A 24,022-nucleotide genomic window follows, 5' to 3' on the forward strand; every position below is an offset into this window, starting at 1 on the left:
AGGATAAACCTGTACTTTACTAATTGTATAAGACATTTTTAAAATACTATTCCTATGTGAAAAAAATGTAAAACAAAGTAGAATTATTTCACCAACATGATTGTTTGGGATCTTAATATATAAAATACTTAAACTGGACAAAACATGGACTAAACATAATGAAATTTCCGGACTAAATACGGTGCTTAAATGCCCATTATAATTCTGAAAGATGGTAGTAAGAAATAAATACTAACCAGTTCATTTAGATGATGCTGGGTATGTGATATCTGACATGGTGTGACCCAACTAAGAGCAGAAGATGAATTTGGTGGGTTAAAATGAATATGTGCAGTACTAAGTGGAATATGTGAAAAATCATCCTAAAATAAAATTAAATAATACTCATTATACACTACATGCAATACTATGTTCAAATGTTTATTATAGTAAGTAAATACCAGGTAAAAATTACCTCTTCATCAGAGTCAATGAGGCTTCCCAAATCAAGTCGTGGAACCCTGAAAGAAATAATCTATATGCATCCCATAACTTTTTAAAATGAGGCTTTAATAGTTGCAAATCATATGTACTACAGCTTATATAAAAAGGTACACTAAGGATGCCTGGGTGGCTTAGTCGGTTAAGCATCTGCCTTCCGTTCAGGTCATGATCCCAGGGTCCTGGAATCGAGTCCCGGATCAGGCTCCTTGCTCAGTGGGGAGCCTGCAGATTCCCTGTCTCCCTTTGCTTGCGTCTCCCCCTGCTTGTGCATGCTCTCTCTCTCTCTCTCTCTCTCTGACAAATAAATAAATAAAATCTTAAAATAAATAAAAAGGTACACTAAAGCCAAAGGTGTGCTGTACCTACCAGCTGTGAAAGGCTTTTGTTAAATACACAGCAGTTTTTGTGCTGGTTGTTAACAAAGCATTATTAAAAATAAAATTATAAAAAATTAAAAATAAATAAGTTATATTAAAAACAAAGGTAATAAATACTCAGATTCATCACTTCTTAATGACTCTACCATACTTCACTATTGCCTATGTTCTAGAGGTTACGTACATGTATGGTATTTGTATGGTAATATAATGGGATGTCTCTCTTTCCAAGTCATGCTCAGTGATACAATACACATAGCTTGAAATCAGCCACAGTGGGATCATTTACTCAAAAACTGGCAAATGCTATGAATTAGGAGTTGACTTATTATGTTTTGATCTCTTAGACTTAAAACAGTCATGGAGAAAACATTAATGGTTCAGATTAAACTTAAAACTGTATCGTATCTGTAACTGTCACATGGTGAATAACAAAAAACTGAGGAAATATTGTTCCAGTATCCTAAACTATTACAGAAGTCAACAAATAGATCACTCACATCACTTTACAATAAATGAAAGAAATCAACCAACATTCACCCTGGAACTACACTAGTTCACAGACTGAAACCGTCAGTTGGCTACAGATACCAGAATTCAGCAAGAAACAAAGAAAGCATTCTGTGAGGATTAATTGGCTATGTGGAATTTATAAAAAAGAGTTTATACATTTTGTTAGTATTTGTAAATTGCTTACCATATGTCCTCTGTATCAGTAAATTTATAACCAACTTAAAATATACTTGTTTATTCATAATTAACAAGTAAAATTTAAAATAAACTTATAACACACTTTCAGGAAACCAGCTGCTAAATATTTACCAGCACATGACTGACTGTCAGTATACACTGAGTACCTTGTTGCATCAAGAGCTTGCACGTACCTTGTACTCCCATTCTTTGGCTAGATGAGCACACAGGTATCTGTTATGTAGAACCACGTGAAATGGCTGATACTTGCTCATTTTTCTTCGATAAAAATGCTAATTTCATATGGTCAAGCCTAACAAAGTACTAGGTTTTTAGGTTCTATTTTCTAATGAGCTCTGTAGTCTAAAATACTTGAAAAGATATAAAAGTCATAGCCTTTCAAATCTTAAAAGGCAAAAATGTAAAATATAAAACATAAATTAATGTGGTCTAGTCCACAAATAAAATAATTTAAAGAAGACTGATAAAATTGTCATATCTGTCAAGATAAGATCAAAGCCACAGATATTTCCCATTAAATTAATTTTAACTACCCCAGTTATCAAATTCAAAATTTCACATATTTCTTTAACAAATTCATTTAACTGAGTTTTCTAAGTATGACAGAAGTTAAACCTTTTCAGGAAAATGTAAGAATATTAAATAAAATACAAAACAGAGAAGTATTACCCTCAATCCTATTAACCTACGTTAATTTTGGCATGGCAATTTTCAGGCTATCCATATCCACATCAATTTTTCTATGGTTCACAAACATAACTACATATCAAATTTTGCTTTCTTTTTTTACTTGTTAATATATTATAATATTTGCCCATTTAACAGCTCAAGTGTGAAGAAATGTGACTTACACAGGTAGACTAGGATTCTGGATTGCCCATGATCTTGGAGTCTGTCCTTGCTTTAATTAAAAAAAGAAAAGATCAGTACATATATACCCTTTATTTATACTTTAAAAGATAAGCAATGAGTCAATGCAAGAAAGCTGATTACCATTTTCTCAGTAAATACCACGTAAGAAATATTTTTTTAAAGATTTTATTTATTTATTTGACAGACAGAGATCACAGTAGGCAGAGAGGCAGGCAGAGAGGAAGGGAAGCAGGCTCCCTGCTGAGCAGAGAGCCCGATGCGGGGCTCAATCCCAGGACCCTGGGATCATGACCTGAGCCGAAGGCAGAGGCTTTAACCCACTGAGCCACCCAGGCACCCTACGTAAAAAATATTTATTAAGCATCTCGCTACTGTGCTTGAGACATAGGATGATAAGTAACACAGATCATCTTTATCCTCAGGGCACTGTCGGCAGGGGAAGACATTCACTCAAACAATAATGTGAAAAAAAAAAAAAAAACAAAACATGTGCTATGCCAGAGCAACTACATACAGCATTTTACCCAACAAGTCTAGGAAACTGAGGAAGCATTTTCAAAAACAAAAAAAGTAACCTTTAAATGGAACTCCGAAGGATGAGTAGGAGTTAGCCAGATTAAGACAGAGGGAGAAAATTGCTTTAGCCAGGAGGAACAACTCATCCTGCACTGGCCCACACCCAGGAGTTAGCAGCTAGAAAGGGCTGAAATGGGGAGTGTGAAAAAGTAATGGTGGCCAGAGCTGTTACATAATACAAGTCAAAGACCTTGGACCATGTCCTAAAGGTAATGAGAAAACTGCAGGATTTAAGCAAAGAAGTGACAAATATATACATATACATTTGTAGATGTTCAGTCTCACTTCCAAAAAATTATGCAAAGATATGAAAATTATAGTGAGCTTAGATACCATACAATAAATATATATAAATCGTAGAAAAATTTGAAGTTAATAAGGCCACAAAACAACTCATGCATCAACACTTCTGCCTTACTTCTGAAATGTTGTCTAACTGGTCATTTCTGTTGTACTGATAGCAAGTACAGAAATTACATTCAAGATTGAGCTTCATCATTCTAACTGATCATAAAAGAGAAAACAAATTCAATTCAGTATGAGCTTTAATATATGGCATTAGTTTAAATATTATCCCAATAAAAAGTTAAAAATGTAGAAATGTAAAATCACGAAATGATGAGTTAATTGGAATATATATATTAAGTTGACCCTTGAGCAATGCTGAGGTTAAGGGTGCCAACTACCTCCTCCATAGAGTCAAAAATCCACTTATAAATTTTAGCTCCCCCAAAACTTTAACTACTATTAGACTACTGTTGACTGGTAACATAAACAGTCAATTGACACATATTTTGTATGTTATATGTACTATATACTGCATTCTTACAATACAGTATGCTAGAGAAAGTAAATGTTAAGAAAATCATAAGGAAAAGACATTTGTAGTACTATACTGTATGTATTTAAAAAAATCTACATATAAGTGGACCTGTGTAGTTCAAACCTGAGTTGTTGGGGGCACCAAGGTGCCCCAAAGATTTTCTTAATTGTATTTGGGAAACATCAGGGTAGATTAGGAAGAAAATCTAAATAGAATATCATTATAGTTGTCATAGTCATGGTCATCACCATGATCATCTCCCAGAAAATGTTTTAACAGACTTAAAGACAGTCTTGAAGTCACAGACCTACCTATTTCAGAATGACAGTTACCTTTCTTAGCTAATTCCAACAAAACTGCGCTAGCCAATACAGAAGAAAAATAAATATAGCCAGCAAACTATGGCTTAGTTCTGTTTTATAAATAAAGTTTTATTGGAACACAACTATTTATTTATTTATTTATTTATGAACTGTCTATGTGTTCTCAATACAACAGCTGAGTTAAGTGGTTGCAAAAGAAACAACAGCCCATAAAACCAAAAATATCTACTAGCTGCCCCTTTATTTAAAAAGCTGAGTATGGGGCACCTGGGTGGCTCAAACAGCTAAGTGTCCTACCTGCTGCTCAGGTCATGATCTCAGGGTCCTGGGATCGAGCCCCACATCAGGCTCCCTGCTCAGTGGAGCATCTGCTTCTCTCTCTTCTGCTGCTCCTCGCCTCTGCTCATACCCTCTCTCTCTCTCCTTCTAATAAGTAAATAATATATATATATTTTTTTTTAATGGCAAGGAAATACCTATCACTTTTATGTATTTCTAAAGGAAAATTTGTATATACCCAATTCTGTGGTGGGAACAGGGACAAAGCAGCTATAACTCTACACTTAATCAATGATATATATACACACAGTGGTAATATTATGAAGGTTATGAAGAATAAAAGTCTTAATAATAGAAGCTCTAATTCTCTTTCTACCTAGCTAATACAAAATGTATGCTAATATTCTCTTCTTTCTACTATCCTTATTTCTTTTATTTTCTGCAGATATACATAGATAATTTTTTAAATAAGAATATGAAAACAATAATAATATGCTTGATTATTTAAAATAAAACTAATTCAAGTAATGACCCACTTTCAAATAATGATTATCTTCAGTTTTGGCCACTCAGTTCTTCAAATCCAGAATATATGGATCCTAAATATTTGTGAGTATAAGTTGTCATAAAAACATGAAGAGTCAGAAAATTATTTATTTTTTTTTTAAGATTTTTATTTATTTATTTGACAGAGAGAGATCACAAGTAGGCAGAGAGGCAGTCAGAGAGAGAGGGAAGCAGGCTCCCTGCTGAGCAGAGAGCCCGATGTGGGACTCGATCCCAGGACCCTGAGCCGAATGACCTGAGCCGAAGGCAGCAGATTAACCCACTGAGCCACCCAGGCGCCCCATCAGAAAATTATTTAATTAATCATCTTATGAGAGGAAAATTATATAGCACACGTACTTGCAGCAGCTTCTTTCTTCCAGAGAACGGCTGATTTGTAAGAGAAGCAGCAATTCCTTTAACCTCTAAATCCATTCAAGTTCACGTCTGCAGTATACTTGGAAAAAGGTAAAAAACATACAAAATGATAACTCTTACCCTAATTTTAAATAAGTCATACAAACTACGTAACACTACTTCATGGAGAGAAATCATGTGGTTAATCATTGTTGCTTCTTTCACCAAAATCAACTTTTTGTGGCGCAATTACATTATGTGAGGCAACACTTAAGAGGCAAATGCTAGTCTGAATAGGTTTCTCTGAAGATGTCCATGTCCTGATCACTGGACCCTGTGAATATGTTTACATTACATGACAAAGAGGACTCTTCAGATGTGATTCACGTAAAGGATTTTGAGGTGTGGAAATTATCCTGGATTATCTAGAAGGCCCAGTGTAATTACCAGGGTCCTTAGACAAGGAGGAGCAAGACGATCAGAGTAAGAAAGAGAAGATGGAAGGAGGAAAGCACAGGTCAGAGAGGAATGAAGATACTAGAAAGCTGGCTTTGAAAACAGAGGAAGAAGTCATGAGCATTCTCTGCAAGTTAGAAGAGGCAAGGATGAATTTTCCCCTGGAGCCTCCTGAAGGAACCAGCCTTGCTGACATCTTGATTCTAGCCCCTGATTTGTAGCCCTGTCATTTGTGCTTCTGGCCTCCGGAACTGTAAAATAATGAGTTTATGTTGTTTCAGACCACTGTGTTTGTAGTGACTTTTTACAGCAGTAATAGGAAACAAATGTCTGTACTTCCCTACCACAAAATGATGTAAACTTATTTTCCTTACTTTTTTCTTAAACTTTTATGAGTTTTGATTTTGCCGGAGTAAGCAAATGAAAAAATGTGTTATGCAAGCAGTATTCTCTGATACAAAGAATAAAATAGAGTGGGTGGTCCAATTAGAAATGATGAGGTAACTGGTAAAAATGCATGTAAAAGAATGCTGAAAATAATCAACTTGAACAAAAATGTACAAGACAAAAATCAGATGAATATCTCAGTGATACAAATTTTGAAGATTTTATTTTACACTTCAACCTTATATTACTGAGGATTTGTTGTTTAACAATTCATACTTTCTTTTTCTATTATTAGACTTGGATTTATTTTAATAGTAAACTTTTTTTCTTAATTTTTAAGGAAAGATAGCATGGCATAGTGTCAGCATAGAGTTAGATAGACTGACATTAAAATCCTCATTTAAAAAAAAAAATCCTCATTTTTGACACTTCTTTGTAATGTAAGCTTGGGTAAAAACTTAATCTTTCAGAGCCAATATTTCTAATATGTAAAATGAGTTTAATGTTAGCACCTTTCTCTTCTTCCTGTTTTAAGTAGAACATGATTATTCAATACATGGTAGCCATCACTGTTACTATTAAAATGTAGTTTTACTGCAGGCCCAATGAAATCCTGAGAGATATCCCAGTTCTTCACTAATTTATCTGTATGGCTCCCTCTACCCCATTTCCATAGCCCCCTCCCCTAAACCTCATACCCCAAGATTAAATTTCTACTCCAAGAGTAATGTCAGGAAGACTTACCAACCAACAGTAGATATATTCTGGAAACATCACAAATTACTGGATTTAAAAATAATTTGACTTTTTTTCTGAGTTATCTTTCACAAAGAAGCGACTTTTTGAAGTTGTTATTGCTTTGGTTGGGTGGAGAGAAAGTTGTTGTTTGCTTTAATCACATCACAAAAGCTGTTGTATTTGCCATGATGGTTAGCAGCCAACAAACCCAAGTAGAAATAGGGATACTGAGCAATCAGCTAAGTGCTTTTCTCCACACATCAACCACACAATTATTTACACCTTAGAAAGTACAATAGCCATTTCAAATCACTATAGGTCACTTTATATAACCATGATTCATTTGCAAATAACAAAAACAGCAAAATTTAAATCCTCTTTCCAGGACCCCCTAGTCCCTGAACTTCCCCAAGCTTGACAGTCATTACTTTTCACTTGTAATTAACTCTTTTCATGTCCCTAATAAACTATCAAGTCCACAAAGGTTGGTATCTCATGTCCTTAATATAGGAGATACTCAATAAATATTTTAGCCAATAAAGAAATTAATGCAGAGTCAAATACCTGTACACATTTTAAACATATTCTTCATTCCCTTCCTCTGAACCTAAATATGAAAGGACCACAGCCACATATAAATTCTGTCCTCAAACAATAGATAAGGCATTCATAGCATGACTGGCAGCTATTACCCTTCATACTATACTTAAGCCTCATAAAGGCAAGGACTATGGTTTTGCTCACCTTGTATCTCAGCACTTAACAGAAAGCCTAGAAAACAGTAGGAACTTAATAAATCTTTGTTAAGTAAGTAAATTCAGTCAACTCAGATATGAGTTATTTCAGAACTATGTAGCATACAAATGGTTCACTCCAATATAACAGGAGTTTTCAAAAGGCAACTGTCACATGTGGAACACTCCAGGATCTATAGAATTAGAGCTGTGAGGTTACTGACACCTTATGTCAAAGAATTAGCCCACGACTGCAGAGATAAAAACAGCTCAAACTTCTGACTTTCAAACTAAGGAATCTGAGACCCCAAAATGGGGACATTTACTTGCCCAAATTATTTACCAGTTATTACTTAGCATGAATTTACACCAGTTTCAGACCTCTTTCTAATACTATACCCTTGCTTGCACAGATCATAAGAGAAGAATTAGCTGCAGAGACTCAAGAACACCAGAAACCCAAACATAGTGGCAAAAGAATCAGAATTTCAAATAAACGGCATGTGAGCGGATCTTTGGAACGCAGACCAAAGTCTGTCCTTGTCCTATAGCACAGAATATACAGTTGGGGTATACTGGGAATGAAGGTGGTAGCAGCAGGGAAAAGCACTTCTGAATGGCTGTCTCCACCCAAACTGGTGCCAAGTGGTGAGACTTTACAGTTAGCATGTAATGAATATTGTTGACAAACAGATTCAAATCTTACCGTATTATCTTTGATGCTACCAAAAAGAAATGAACTCATCTCCCACTTCCCTCATTTTTTAAGGATTACTTCCGATTGCAATTATCACCACTTCTCTCTTGGTTAGTGATATTAGCGGCTATAATATGCTTATACCAAATCAGAACATAAAGGAAAGCGAAGAATAAACTGATCCAATCCATCCCATAAGTCAAGGAGAGGGAAAAGATTTAGTATTTAACCCCCATGCAGGTGAGGACCAAGTTTATCTTGGGCCCCGGGTGATCCCAGACCCAAGTATCCGAATGAACATGATATCATTCTTAATCTCATAGTAATTGTCTGTACATCACTCCCCACGAAGTTAAGATTATACATCAGGGCACCTGCAAAGTACAAGTGATGCTCCGCCCTCTTCCTATCTTAGATTCGTGGACTGGGGTGGGGCATACGGGATAGCCAACCTGACTCGACCCAATAAGCTGGGTAAAGAGCAGTTCCACAGTGGCAAGGATGAAAAGGGTACCAACTGGGGCAATTCTACCGAGAAACTCCTGAGACAGCTCCAGACAGGACAAGCTGGAAAGACACAGTTCCGGGTAGACTCCAGAAAGTCCAGGCCGGCGGCTGCAGGTTGCCTAGGAACAGGAGTCCCCACGCTGGGCCGCCAAACTCTCTCCCACTTCCAGGGAAGAGAAGATTGTTGGCCCAAATCTCTCGTTCCTTCCACACCACCTCCTGCCCCATGCTCTGTAGGGTCGTTCCTCGGCCAAACGGGCCCGCACCCGGAGGGCTACCATGCAGGTGTACTCACCGCACCGCGGTGCTGAAATCCTTGCAGCGGCCTCTGAGCCTTAACCCCGGACTAGTTCTGGGGCGCCTCTAAATCCCGGCGGGGATTTGGAAGAGGACTCATTCATCTGGGCTTCTGCTCAGAGAGAGAGAGCCAAAACCTGGCCCGGATCCAGACAGCTGTTGTATAATGCTTCATTTAACTGCGTTCTATTTAACATATTTTATAGAGCATCTAGCAAGAGTTCAGATTCCAGAGAGATGTTATGAGGGGAAGAATTGTGCTGTAATGTTGACTCTCAAGGAACCTGCGATTATTTAAAAAGACAAGACTGCTTTACAATATTATAGAGAGACATATAAATATAGATACATAGATATATAGATGTATAGAGGAAAAAAATTAAGATACCAATACAACGGAAAGGAAATAAGCCCAGTAATCAGGAAATTTCCATTTTATTCCTTGCTCTCCATGCAATGTCTTTGGTCATCAACTCCAAATCAATGAAAGGAAAGGTCTGGTTTGAGATATTTCTTGGGTTCCACTCCACCGTAATATGCCTGTACCCTTCCTGAATTGCACAGCCAACTGTAATACTCAAAGGAGAACCAAGACCCTCTGACACCTAATGCAGTTCTCCAACCACAAAATCTAGTTGTTTTTCTAATCTAAAGTGTCTTTTCAAAGTTAGCTCCCCTCAAAATGTATATATCTAAATTTGCAGGTTGGAGTCAGTTTTGGAGTAAAAACACAAATACATTTACAGTGAGTATAAGGTAATCACTCCTATTTCTTCCCTATATAAAATTCATCAACCCATTCTCCCCACACAGAAAGAAAAACAATATTAAACTGGAAAAATAAAGTAAAAATGAAACAAGAAACTCAACTTCAACTTTTAAAATGTTTTTAAAGAACTGAAACAATTCTAGTGCGCAACCTACCTTGCCCATTCCACAGACAACTATTCAGGCAAATAACATGAGGACATTTTCTTGTCTGTTTCTGGCACTTAAGCTTAGTACACCTAAATTGCTTCAGTATTTCTGAATATAGTTCTCTAAGCCTTTAGGAATACATTTTTTTAAAACATTGTCTTAAAACATCTATTACAAAAGCAGTAATATTGGATTATTATTGACTATATAGAAAGAGGAGAAAAACGTTTTCCTTCTACCCTTTGTGGTCTTCCTGCTGGTTTAAGAATGAAGTTGACACAAGACAGACTACAGGGAAAGAGACAAGGCATGTGCACACAGAGGCCCAATAATGAAATTGAGACTTAAAGAAATGACCAGGGGCGCCTGGGTGGCTCAGTGGGTTAAGCTGCTGCCTTCGGCTCAGGTCATGATCTCAGCGTCCTGGGATCAAGTCCCGCATCGGGTTCTCTGCTCGGCAGAGATCCTGCTTCCCTCTCTCTCTCTCTGCCTGCCTCTCCATCTACTTGTGATCTCTCTCTGTCAAATAAATAAATAAAATCTTAAAAAAAAAAAAAAAAAGAAATGACCAAAGCAGGCAGTTTTTATACTTTTCAGACAAAGAGACAATACATCTGTGAGGAGTTGACAAAACAAAGAAAACTTTGGGACTTTGGTAAATTATTCTAAACAGAATTTGGGCTGGGATAGTATATTAGTGAAAAGTAACAAGTGTTGTTTATGCAGCCTTCAGGGGTCTAAATTTCCTCACTGGTGATAAGGTATAAGAGGTTATCTTTCAGCAGGCCAGAGTGTTCTTTTTGCATTGGCCGTTTCTTAAGTAACTTTTATTTAAAATAATCAGTATAACAAAGTGGCACATTTGGAGTGGACTGCCTTTGGCCCCTACATATAAATTGCACTTTTTTGCCCATTTTCAAAACAAGCACCAAAGTTCTGTTGTTATTGCAGCTAGTTAATTTCTTCATACATAAAACAATACTAAATTAGCCATGTGTTAACCTATATTATTTGCAGATCTAAAATAATTTGCATTTGAAGGTCATCAAACATCAGTTGAACACCTATTATCTGCAAATGCATCCAGTGTTAAAAAAGTAAAGTATATGAGCCAACCTAGTATTTATTGCCTTTAAAATTGATTCTAAAATAGTTATGGATCATCTAGTATATATATGATGAATAAGATAATTTCTAAAGAAGCTTACAATTGTATACAATATTATTAGAAAGTTAAAGAGGGCTCATTTCCTCATTAATAAATATTTACTGAAGGCATAAGTGTTCAGTGGCTGTCCTAGGGGCTATACACATAGCAATAAAGCAAATAAAAACCACTGTTTCAGTAAAGGTTAAAATCTGAGGTGACAAACATTAAATAAAATATCATCTCGGGTAGCAATTAATGTAAAGGAAAATACAACAGTTTACTGGATAGACACTGACAGAAAAAGATAACGTTGTAGGATCACATATGGGTTTGCTGAAGGGAATTCTGCAGACAAAGGGAATAGCAAGTGCAAAAAGCTTGGGGATAGAGCATCCTTGTCAAGCAGACGGATGTGGCTAAGGCCAGTGAGCCAGTGGAGAATGTGGACTAGGAGACAGAGATTAGCCATGGTCAGATTAAATCATGCCTGTGGGCCAAACCTAGGACTTTGGATTTTATAAGTGTGACAGGAAGTCATCAGAGGGTTTTGAAAAGAGGGGAGGCTGCGATATTGTGATTTATCATAAGAAATATATATTTGATCTTCCTCCCTGTTTCTGGCACAGAGCTCCTAAAACACTTGGAATTTTCCTAAATGCTAACAGCAGTGAAACTTCTTTTGTTATTTTATTTTTATTTTATTTTTTTTTTTAAGATTTTATTTATTTATTTGACAGAGAGAGATCACAAGCAGGCAGAGAGGCAGGCAGAGAGACAGGAGGAAGCAGGCTCCCTGCTGAGCAGAGAGCCCTATGCGGGACTCGATCCCAGGTCTCTGAGATCATGACCTGAGCCAAAGGCAGCGGCTTAACCCACTGAGCCACCCAGGCGCCCTTCTTTTGTTATTTTAATGAGGTGACTCCTAGAAAGCACCAAAGGATGGAGGCTGGTAGCCAGTGAAGCCAAGCCTGTGATTGGAGGTGGAAGTTTCAGTCCCACCCTCGGGACTCCCAGGAGGTGAAGAGGGGCTAGAGGCTGAATTAATCATAGCCAAGGAGTTACTCAGTCATGACTCTTTGGTGATGTCTCCAAAAGTACCTCCAAAGGACAAGGTTCCCAGAGCATTCTGCTTCCAGAGAGCAACATAGAAATTCTGCCTGAGTTTCTAGCCTTCAGACTCAAGAATACAACATCAACTCTTATCCCAATCTTCAGCCTGTCAGCTTGCCATACAGATTTTAGGCTTGCCAGCTCCTACAATTGTCCGAGTCAATTTCTTGAAAATCTGTGTGTACGTACCTGTGTGTATAAAAAGGGAGTGGGGTGGGAATTTATGTCTATTAGTTCTGTTTCTCTGGATAACTCTAATACAGAGGGGATAAGAGAAATAAAGTAATAAGATATAGGATCATGAGGTGATTTAATGACAAAAGATCCCTTCTAATTGGAGGACTTCTCAAAAGGAACTAATGATTGGACTCTGAAAAGATTCATTTATTAATTTGTTCATCAAATATTTAACTCTTTGGGGATTCTGGGTATACAGGAGTAAAAAAAATAATAATAAGCAATCCCTGCCTCATGGGGCTTATGTTCAAATGAAGGGAGAAATGAAAATGTAAATAAATTACGTCTGATATGAGTGAGGATAAGAGCTATGGAAAAATATAAGACAGAAAAAAGGACAATAGGAAGTGATAGGTGTAGGATGGGTAATGTAAAATACCACTCTGAGGTATTTTGAGAAGATGACTTTTGAGCAAATATTTGAAAGAGATGAGAAACTAACAATGTAGTTTTCTGGGAAAAAGAGTTCTAGGCAAAAGAAATGAGCAATGCCCTAAGGTAGCAGCACCTTCACTTTTTTTTTTTTTTTAAGATTTTATTTATTTATTTGACAGAGAGAGAGAGATCACAAGTAGGCAGAGAGGCAGGCAGAGAGAGAGAGGAGAAAGCACCCTCCCCAGCGAGCAGAGAGCCCAATGCGGGCCAGATCCCAGGACCCTGAGATCATGACCTGAGCCAAAGGCAGAGGCTTAACCCACTGAGCCACCCAGGCACCCAGGACCTTCACTTTTTAAAGGAACAATAAAGGGGCCAGAGTATCTGGAGGAGAGAAAAGGAAGGGAAGGAAAGTAGATGAGATCAGAAAAGCGTCTTCTTGGTTAGGGCCTTGAAGGTAATAGTGAGGATAGCCTTGGGATTTTGTTTTGACTACCATGAGAAGCCATCAGTTGGAAGGTTTTGAGCAGAGGAGTGATCTGACTTATATTTAATAGGATCATTTTGGACACTATGTTGAGAATTAGTATTTAAATATTTGAATATGAAGATAAATACACATAGAGACAATAGAATGAGGTCCTAGAAATGCTCAAAAAATGTTCTCAATGCTTAAAAAAAATTTAAAAAATATTTTTTAATAGTTATTCTTAAATGTATGCATCACTTAACAAAGTCAAAATTAGGGGCGCCTGGGTGGCTCAGTGGGTTAAAGCCTCTGCCTTCAGCTCAGGTCATGATCCCAGAGCCCTGGGATCGAGTCCCACATCGAGCTCTCTGCTCCCTGGGGAGCCTACTTCCTCCTCTCTCTCTCTACCTGTCTCTCTGCCTACTTGTGATCTCTCTCTGTCAAATAAATAAAATCTTTAAGAAAAAAAAAACAACAACCAAAGTCAAAATTATTCCATATTTCTACTCTACCCCAGAAATCCAAGGACCTTAGAATAGTTCAACTATAATCACTAAGCTCTCCCATCTTCCACATGATTTTTGCCAAGTATTATAGTTCCAACCTGTATTTAAACTCCTTCTTCCTTGAACACTCTTTCTCCAGTAGCCACATACGTCCTTCTTGCATCCCCTTCAAGCATTTGCTAAAAAGTCACCTTCTCAAAGACATCCACACTGCCACACTGATCACCCTGTTTGAAATCACAGTCTGCCACCCTCACCTCCACACCCACCCCAGGGCTCCCAAACTCCTTAACCTGATTTATTTTTTCCATAAATATTATCAGGTTTATCATGCTATAAAATTTTATTTATCATGTTTATCATTTATTCTCTCTCTTCTTTCACTAGAATTCCAGAAAGGCAGATTGCTTTGTTTTATTTCTTATGGTTGTAATCCCAAGCATCAGGAAAAACGCCTAAAACATACCAGACACTCAAAGTATTTAAGTGTGCTTAAGATTATATACAATCACTCTGACTGCTGTCTTGAGAATAAATTATAGAAGGTTAGGAGCAGGAGCAGGAAGCTTCACCAGGAAGCTATTGCAATTATCCACGAAATCAAGGAGTGCCATTTCAAATGCTGAACAGTGGTCATGTTCTGAAAATGTAAAGACAAAGACAACAGAATTTGTAAAGGGACCAAAGCCTCCAAAGTTCAGGGCTTGAGCAATCAAAAGGATGAAGCTGTCATTAACTGAGATAGGGAAATTGTGGAAGGATCCAGATCAGGCTGTGGGATATGAAAATCTCAGTTTGGACTGTGTAAGTAATGTTAAAGTCACATATATTATAATTCTCCATCAGCAGAGGCAGACAGATATTTTCTCTACTACTCAATAGAATGTCCATTAGGATCGTTGTATTTTCTCCCCCATTTTATAATTTAATTTTCTGCTTTCTTTTTTTTTTTTTTAAGATTTTGTTTTTCAGTAATCTTTACACCCAACATGGGGCTTGAACTTACCACCCCAAGATCAAGAGTCACATGCTCCACCAACTGAGACAGTGATGCACCCCCTAATTTTCCACTTTCTATTTAAAAATGGTAACTATTTGCACCAAAGTTGATTTTTTTTAAAGATTATTTATTTATTTATTTGACAGACAGAAATCACAAGTAGGCAGAGAAGCAGGCAGAGAGAGAGGAGGAAGCAGGCTCCCCACCGAGCAGAGAACCCGATGTGGGGCTCGATCCCAGGACCCTGGGATCATGACCTGAGCTGAAGGCAGAGGCCTTAATCCACTGAGCCACCCAGGCGCCTCCCAAAGTTGATTTTTACTGGCAAGATTTATTGACTAGGCTATTCAGTTGATATAAATAAGTATTTACTTAAATTAAATGGCATTGTAAACAACCTTAAATCTTCAAATAAAAGTATTTCTTTGAAACACAGAAATACTGGAAAATATAATTTAACATCCCACAAAAAATGCTGGTTTATTATTGTTAGGTCTGTAATCAAAGGAGTGAGACTGACACGAAGTGAAGGTCAAGCAAAGCTTTATTTCACGTCAAGCATCGAGAATCAAACCGACCATTCGGGGCCACCTCTTACAGAAAGAGCGACCCCTCCCAGCCTTACAGACTAACTTTTAAAGGGCAAAGGCCATGTGGTTGAGCCTGGCCACACACAGGTGGCCAATGAGATTGTAACACACAGAGAAAGTTGCATAGTCATGCTAGGTCACACACGGGTGGCCAATTGAATTACAATTCACCCCATAGTAGCTATTTGAACTAGCCTATCACCTTGGTCAGCATTGGCGCCCAAAAGGTAGGGCCCACACTCCTTGGTAGCTAGGGAGACAGTATCCACTGATTGGATGTCTCCACCTGGCCTGACCCGCCCTTGTATTTGGGCTCTGTTACCTGGGACTGGTCGACCATATTTTGCTAGTTTCCGGGACTTGCTTTTAAGTAAGTCCCCTGTGGGGGGGGGGGGGGGGGGGGTCAGTTTAAATTTTACTGTATAAACAACAAAATGGCTGTTCAACCAGAGATGGAGCCGCTCTGGCTAAATAAGCCTGTACATTATTAAATAACAACTGATATAATGGATATAAAATATTAAACCAAATGAAGTTGGTTTGTATTGCAATGTAGGTAAAATAAGATCAAATGTACTCTGCTTTAGCCTTTAGAATGCCCACTAAAGTGATCCTTTCTCAGAAGTTTACTTGGTTACTAACTAAACCTTAGGTTTGTTCCAAGTTCCGATATCAACTATGAGATTTTGTCCAGAGGAACTACTTGGCTACCCTCTCTATTTTTATCTTTCTAGGCAATCTGTCTCCAAATGAGAAAACACACACAAACTATTAAATTATTAAGTGTTTGGCAAAGTAATAATCACACTATGTGGAATATACAAAATGCCTGTTCTTGCTTTATTAACAGTTTCTGGAGATATGGGCAGTATGATGCTGCAGTTTATTTAAAACAATAAAACTATATATTCAGTCTGTGTAACTAATATATAGGGTTTGGTACAGGCTTGGTCCGTTTTCAGCATCTAATACATGTTGCCTTTTTAGGTAACACTGTGCCCTACGTCTGATCTGGATAGCAATTTAGGGGCTATCCCTGGATGGTTAAACCTGCACCAGAGGGCGGCTCATGCTTTTCTGAAGCCCAGGGCTTTGTGATGGGATAATCCTGCTCTTTGTCTTACCTAGGGTTCTGGCCCCGCCCTCTCCGGGCAACCTGCTGAGCATCAGCGCCTGAGCTCGCTGAGCTCCAGCTTGTGCAGGAGGATGGAGCCTGTAGAGAGCGTGGTCCCCAGGGGCCAAGGATGACGGCTGGCCTAGCCGTTACTGTCCACACATTCAGAGCATCCTTTGCATCTCACCATGGTTCTGAGGAAAAAACTGAGCTGCTTGTGGACTTTAGGTCTCTGTCTGGTAGCCAGTAAATCGTCTGCTAAAGTCCCTGCTATCACAGACCAGCGCTTCAAAGACGAGTGCGTGGAGTCTCATAATGAGCTGCGAGGCAAAGTGTGGCCCCCCGCGGCTGACATGAAACACATGGTGAGAAAGAACGGGTCTGGGATCTTTTTTCTCTGGTTCATCCTAAGGTATCTCTGGGCGATAAATCTGATGGATTCATTTATATGAATTCAATCTGGGCTTTCACCAGGCAGTTAAGAATCACGTTTTAGCTGGGCTATTCTCCCGGGTAGTGATAGGAGTGGACGAAAAAGGAAAACCTGAAGCTGTATATTGCCAAAGCTTAGCCCCCTTTGGGGGGGGGGGGCGGGAAGAAGGATGGGGTGGGGGTGGTTCCGGGAAGGCTGGTGTCTGGGAGTTGCTTGGATTTCATCACTAAGGCTTAATAAATGTACTTTGCAACTTCTCACAACTTTCCTGAACTCGCCCCCATATTTTGGCTAGCACTTCCCAAACCACAAAACCAAGATACTTCATATAAAAGAAATAGCACAGTGATGGAGACTCTCTTGTCCACTTACCTGTTTTTACATTTTATGAACTTTAGGTTGTTGAAACAGTACTACATGTGTAGTATTCATTTTTAAGAAATGTTCTGCAAGGATGTAAATAATGAAATCAACACTTGAATAATATCAGATTGCCATTTCCATGAAAAATAATAAATATGTGAAGTTTAATTCCAAAAACATTGAACTGATGGTGTCTTTTGCAGACTTCCATCATATAGACATTAAGCCAAAAAGAGTACTCTACTGAAATATGACCATGAAAACAATGGTCTATTAAAATAATCCATAGAAAAATCCATAATTTTTAAATAAATGCTTGACTCTAAATTTTATCACAAGAAATTTCCCATGCATTTTTCTTGCTTGTAGATATATCATTATGAAATTATGAACATAAATGTTGGCAGCATAGCTTTGTTTATGTGCTATGCAGATGTTGCTACATTGTAAAACATATCTATTTATTCTTTCTATTTAAGCTTTCTTCCTCTCTATCCAACAGAAAATAAAATGGAAGTATTATAAAATCACAACTCCGGCACTAAAGTTCAAAACTCCACTATTCTGCTACATGGGAAAGCACTTTTTGAGGGGAAAGAGATTTCAACAATGTTTGGGAAACACTGGCTTAAACAAAAATAAACTAATCTCTTTAATGCAGAATTGTTAAAATATTTTAATATGTAATATGTACTTTAATCTCCAATAGGTTAACGTGGTCAATGACATGGATTTGCTTACAGCATTTCCTCTATATTTATTTGAATATCTTTTTAAAGGACTATCTTATGTCATTAAAATGCTATTTAAATATATGTACCCATATATTTGTGTGTATATGTAAATATATACATCCTATATATGTATGTAAATATATACACATGTACATATGCATATATGTGTGTAAATACACACAATACACACAAATATACACATTCTGTGTAAACACCTATAGATGCTATGTTCTCCAAAGGAAGCAATAAAAGGATATACATAATATTAATTTAAATTTAAATAACTAGCTGAAGGAGAGTGAAGAAAAGACCAGGGTGGAGAAGACATGAATGGAAACAATCCTTGTTTGCATTTACCTTGTTTTATGTTTGTAAATGTGTAGAAGCTTTTGTTATTTTTGTCCTTTAAATTTTCTGGATATGGAAATTTTCATTTCTTTGTGCATATCCATATTTCCACCTGGTATCATTTTCCTTCTGCCTAAATGACATTAACTTATACTTTGGTCTGTTGGTTTTAATCCTATCAATTTTGTATATTATAAAAACCTTTGTTTCTCCTTACTCTTTTCTCTATCATGCAATTTTATTAACTGTATATTTTTTCCAGTTGAACTGAAAAATAATGGACATACATCATGGTATAAATTTAAGGCATACAGCATGAGGGTTCGCTTTACATATATTGTCAAATGATTGTCACAGTGTGTTCAGGTAACATCCATCTTCTCATATAGACAATTACCAAAAGAAAAGAATGAAAAAAGAATAAAAATTTCTCCTTGTGATGAGAACTTCTAGGATTTACTCCGTTAACAACTTTCCTATATACCATATAGCAGGATTAGTCATAATCATCATTGATGTGATGTGGGTCAAGAAGGAATGATCAAGAAAGAAATCTTGAAATATTTTCAGTGCAAAAAGGAGTTTTTATTAAAGCACAAGGCCAGACCCATGGGCAGAAAAAGCTGCACTGGGATTGTGAGGAGCAATGGATTATATACTTCTAAATTGGGGGAGGGGGCTAAAGACAAAGGAAGTTTCCAATAGGGTTTGCATATATTAAAGAGGATTTACAGGATCCTGGAGGTCTGGCTATTGTCAAGTTAAAGTTACTTTTTGCCTCCCTCAAAGCATGACCATTAAAACTGTTGTGAGTGGGGTACCTGGGTGGCTCAGTCTAACCTGCCTTCTGTTCAGGTCCTGATCTCAGGGTCATGGGATTGAGCCCCAGGTAGCAGCTCCCTGATCATGGGGAGCCTGCTTCTGCCTCTGCCTCTGTTCCTCCCCCATCTTGTGTACGCTTGAGCGCGGTCTCTCACTCTCTCTCTCAAATAAATAAAATCTTTAAAAAAAAATAAACATGAACCAGTTGTGAGTTTTTTTGAGGAATGTCATACTCTGTCTCAAATATTCATCAATGGGCTGCAGGTTGTAAGGAAATTTAATTTTATCTGCATTTCTTTGGTTTTCATTCCCATCGACCATGTTGTACATTATATGGATAGCACTTAATTTATAACTGGAAATTTGTATCTTTAGATACCTTTCAATCTCCTTAATTTTTGCTAGATATTATCACTATGAGTAGAATTCTAAACTGAACTTTAAAGATGTTATCACAGTGTCTTCTATCTTCTCCTACATTATTTGTGATGAGAAATCTGGACCATTTTCTTGGTTCCCATGTATATCATATGCATTTTCCTTCGGTGGCTTTTAAGAATTTCTCTTTATCCTTGATTTGGAGCAATCTGATGTGCCCTGGTATCACATTGTTCATATTTCCTGGGGTCCACTGAACTTTTTGAATCTACAGATTTTAACCAAAAGAGAAAAATTTGAGCTGTTTTCTACTAAAATATTAGACTCCAAATACATGTACATTATACCATTTGAAGTTTTCCACAGTTTGCTGATGCTCTTTTCATTATTTTTTTTCTCAGTCTTGCTTTCCCTACTAATTTTAACATCTGTGTCAGTCCTGGTTTGATTTTCATTAATTGATTTTTCTTCTCATTTGGAGTTGGTTGTATTTTCTTGCATCTCTGTATGCAGATAATTTCTTCTTTTCTTTTTTTTTAATATTTTATTTATTTATTTGACAGACAGATCATAAGTAGGCAGAGACAGGCGGGGGCGGGGGCGGCGGGGAGCAGGCTCCCTGCTGAGCAGAGAGCCCTCTGCCGGGCTTGATCCCAGGACCCTTGGGATCATGACCTGAGCCGAAGGCAGAGGCTTAACCCACTGAGCCACCCAGGTGCCCCTGCAGATAATTTCTCACCAGATGCCAGATACTCCTAATTTTACTTTGTTGGGTGATGGTTATTTTTGTTTTTCTGTAAATACTCTGGACTTTTTTCCTGTCATGTATTCATGTTACCTGGCATTTTGATCCATTTGAGTCTTGTTTTTAAGATTTGTTGGGCAAGAAAAAATCAATGGTTTAGGGTAGGAATAAATATCTCCCACACTGAAGCCAAGTTCCTTCTGAGTACTCTACACAATTCCCAAAATTATGAGGTTTTCCAGTCTGGCTAGTGAAAAGAGGCACTATTCCCAAGACTGAGTGAGCATTAGGTAATATTTCTCTTGCCTTTTTGAGCAATTTCCCTGACCATGGATAGGTTCCTCAAATACATGGGCTTATCAGTACTCTGCTAAATACTCACACAGGACCCTCTGAACATCTTTGGAATTCTCTCTCCATGCAGGTCTCTCTTTCCTGGTACTTCTTTATGGCCTGAAAATTCTCTCACAGCACTAACATGAGGATTACTTTTTTAGTTTCCCTACTGTCAGGGAGCACTGGCTTTTTTTGCCTGGTGTTACGCCTGCTGACATCCGCTTTTGCACATAGTTTTTTTCAAGTGGGAAGGTGAATCTGGTCTTGGCGACTCCATCCTGCAGAAACAGAAGTGTTAACTGTGGACTAAATCTTCAACAGGAGATTCTCCTGTCTTCTACTACTGATCACCCAGAAAAACTAAGCACCTCATTTCTCATGTCAATTTCTATATTTATCAGGGGACACCTGGCTGGCTCAGTTGGTAGAGCATGTGGCTGTTAATCTTGGGGTTATTAGTTCAAGCCCCACATTGGATACAGGGATTATTACTTAAACTTAAAAAAATTTTTTTTCCATATTTATCAGAAAATAGTAGACTATGATGTTATGTTAACAAATAAACCCTGAAAGCTTGCAGGCCTTTTTTTTTTTTAACTTTTTTATTGATATATAACATTGTATTAAAATGTACAACATGATTTGATATATGAATATATGGTGAAATGATTACAAGTTTAGTTAACATCCATTACCTCACAGTTACAATTTCTTTTTCTTATGATCAGAATGTTTAAGATCTAATTTCTTAGCAACTTTCAAATATATAATATAGTATGGTTAGGTATAGTCACATCATTATGCTTTAACATACATCCCCAGAACTTATTTGCCTTAAACCTTGAAGTTCGCACCTTTTGACCTCCTTCACCAATTTCACCCACCCCCATCTCCACCAACCACCAATCTGTTCTGTATCTATGAATTTTTTAATTTAGATTCCACATATAAGTGAGATCATATAGTATTTGTCTTTCACTATCTGACTCATTTCACTTAGCATTAATCTTTAAAGAATATAGGTTTAATGTATCCCTCACATAAAGTCCAATACTGGTTGGACCATTCTCCACTTCCCCTCTTCTTCATGCAATGCCATCAGCTGTTTATATCTTACTTCCATCATGCCAACACATGTTTTTCAGAGTCACCATTGAGAAAGCTAGAAGATTATGTAGGTATTTGTATAATCAGACCTGAAGGTGATACATGCTGTTCCCATTCCTATCCCTCTGGGCAGAATTAGTCTGATAACCCTAACACGGTTGCATTAAATGTCTCAAGCACAGACTGCTTTTATGGTCATCAGGTACTTATTTATTTATTTATTTATTTATCCTTCCCTCCCAGAAATAGAACAATTCTAGGCCTCTGCCGAAGTATGAAGTCCAATATCTTGTTCAGTTACTGAAGCAAAGGCTTAATATCTCTGAGTGGTAGGCAAAACCCAACAAGGTTGGTTGTGGATACTCTTGGCCTAGTGACTATGTCTGTCCTCCACACAAACAATATTCAACAGCAACACAAGACAAGACCACCACACCAAACACATCTATTCAGAATGTGGGAGAATGGGAGCCACACAGTAATCATTGGTTCAGAATGATTCTGCAATCTTTAGATAGGAGAGGGTATGAAGACCTACTATACTGGGGTCCAGAAAATTTTTTTTTTGATTGGAGGAGGCAGGAATTCCCTTGTTCGTTATTTTCTGTGGTACCTATCTTCTCCCTCTAAATTGTTCTTCATCTGTCATCCTCCTTGGCCAACTTGAATTGGGCATTGGGAAATATGCCATCTTTGAGCCAGAGCCTTTTCATGTTGCTTTCTGTCCATGGTCATTTAAAGTACCCAACATTCACAGGTTTTTTTATAACAGGTTTCTGCTATCTTTGGAAATATATCTGTCTCAAAAACTCTCAGGGTCAGGGGCTCCTGGGTGGCTCAGTGGGTTAAGGCCTCTGCCTTCAGCTCAGGTCATGATCCCAGAGTCCTGGGATCAAGCCCCGCATCGGGCTTTCCACTCCATGGGAAGCCTGCTTTATCCTCTCTCTGCCTGCTTGCGATCTCTGTCTGTCAAATAAATAAATAAAATCTTAAAAAAAAAAAACAAAAAAAAACCTCTGAAGGTCTTTCAGCTGTATGTCTCCAACCAGTTCCAAATACCAATACCCACACTTAAAGACCAGTTAGAGAAATTTTCAAGTCTTTTCTTAGTTTTTCTCACTGTGGTGCTTTTCTTGTTCAGCTTAATGCCAGTTTTCTTGAAACATGAGTTTTGGGGAAATGGATACACTCTAATCTGTTCATTTGCTGTGCCACTTTTTAATCAATTAAGAAGATTTCCTTGGAGTCCTATATTTCAGCTCTTTGTCCAGAGCTTTTCTAATCACATGAAAGATTTAGGACATGTGTCTCAAAGACTTTTTAATATGTTATTATATACTACATAGAAGCAGTTTCTTTTCCAAGTCTCAAATGCCCCACATTTCTTTTTTTTTTTTTAAGACTTTATTTATTTATTTGAGAGATAAGGAGAGAGCACAAGCAGGGGAGCAGCAGGAAGAGGAAGAGGGAGATGAGACTCCTTGCTGAGCAGGGAGCCTAATGAGGGGCTCAATTCCAGAACCCTTGGAACATGACCTGAACTGAAGGCAGACACTTAACTGAGCTACCCAGGTGCCACAAAAGCCCCACATTTCTTGATTCTGGCTTTTATTTCTGCTTCCAAACTGGTAGTTATTTTACTCATAAAATAATTTTGTTGAACCAACAAACACTATTGCTTTGTTTTCCACTCTCTGCTTTGAGCTTCAAGTTCAATGGACTCATGGTCTTCCTCCTGAGTTATAGATCACATTTTTTCAGATCTTTTGGCCCTGAATCAGATGGATTCCTGCCCATGACATAAGCTGTGTCACTGTTTGCCAGCTAACTATTAAATTCCCCATATGATTCAGACAAGCTTACCATCATTTGTGGGCAAAGGAAGAATAAAAATGGAAGCCTACAGTCTCATTGTTTGCTCAATAATATAATCTTTATTTAATAAAGATTGTGTGGTTGCAGGGATTTCACCTAACTTGTTCAGATCTGGATTTGATCAGAATAATTTTGATCATTTTCACTGATGTTAGCAGTAACCAAATTTTCATTTCTTCTGAAATAATCGAAACTCTATTAAAATTAAAAGGCAAAGTTAGAATGGGTGAATTACAATTTTAAGTATT

General features: G+C 37.6%; 2 protein-coding genes across 12 annotated transcripts in view; one reads left to right on the forward strand and one right to left on the reverse strand.

Moving 5' to 3' along the window:
* Positions 1-9,208, reverse strand: part of CAPS2 (calcyphosine 2) — a 48,641-nt gene extending 39,433 nt beyond the window's left edge. Inside the window, exons 1-6 of one of the 11 annotated variants that reach the window (XM_047742919.1) lie at positions 9,163-9,178; positions 7,674-7,700; positions 5,352-5,448; positions 2,423-2,472; positions 455-500; positions 237-362 (exon numbers count right to left, since the gene is read on the reverse strand). In XM_047742919.1, coding sequence (XP_047598875.1) covers positions 237-362; positions 455-500; positions 2,423-2,472; positions 5,352-5,426 — 297 coding nt within the window. In that variant the 5' untranslated portion in view covers positions 5,427-5,448; positions 7,674-7,700; positions 9,163-9,178. Of the gene's footprint in view, positions 1-236; positions 363-454; positions 501-2,422; positions 2,473-5,351; positions 5,449-7,673; positions 7,701-8,822; positions 9,065-9,162 lie in introns of those variants that run through there. The other 10 variants (XM_047742921.1, XM_047742914.1, XM_047742918.1 and 7 more) reach the window with 10 other exon arrangements.
* Positions 9,209-16,670: 7,462 nt separating this feature from the next.
* The window catches only part of GLIPR1L1 (GLIPR1 like 1), a 33,042-nt gene continuing 25,690 nt past the window's right edge, over positions 16,671-24,022 (forward strand). The window contains exon 1 of the mRNA XM_047742605.1: positions 16,671-16,998. Within this exon, the coding sequence (XP_047598561.1) occupies positions 16,822-16,998 (177 nt within the window). The 5' untranslated portion in view covers positions 16,671-16,821. The remainder of the gene's footprint in view (positions 16,999-24,022) is intronic.

This window comes from Lutra lutra, chromosome 8 (genome assembly GCF_902655055.1).
Source record: "Lutra lutra chromosome 8, mLutLut1.2, whole genome shotgun sequence".
Lineage (NCBI taxonomy): Eukaryota > Metazoa > Chordata > Mammalia > Carnivora > Mustelidae > Lutra > Lutra lutra.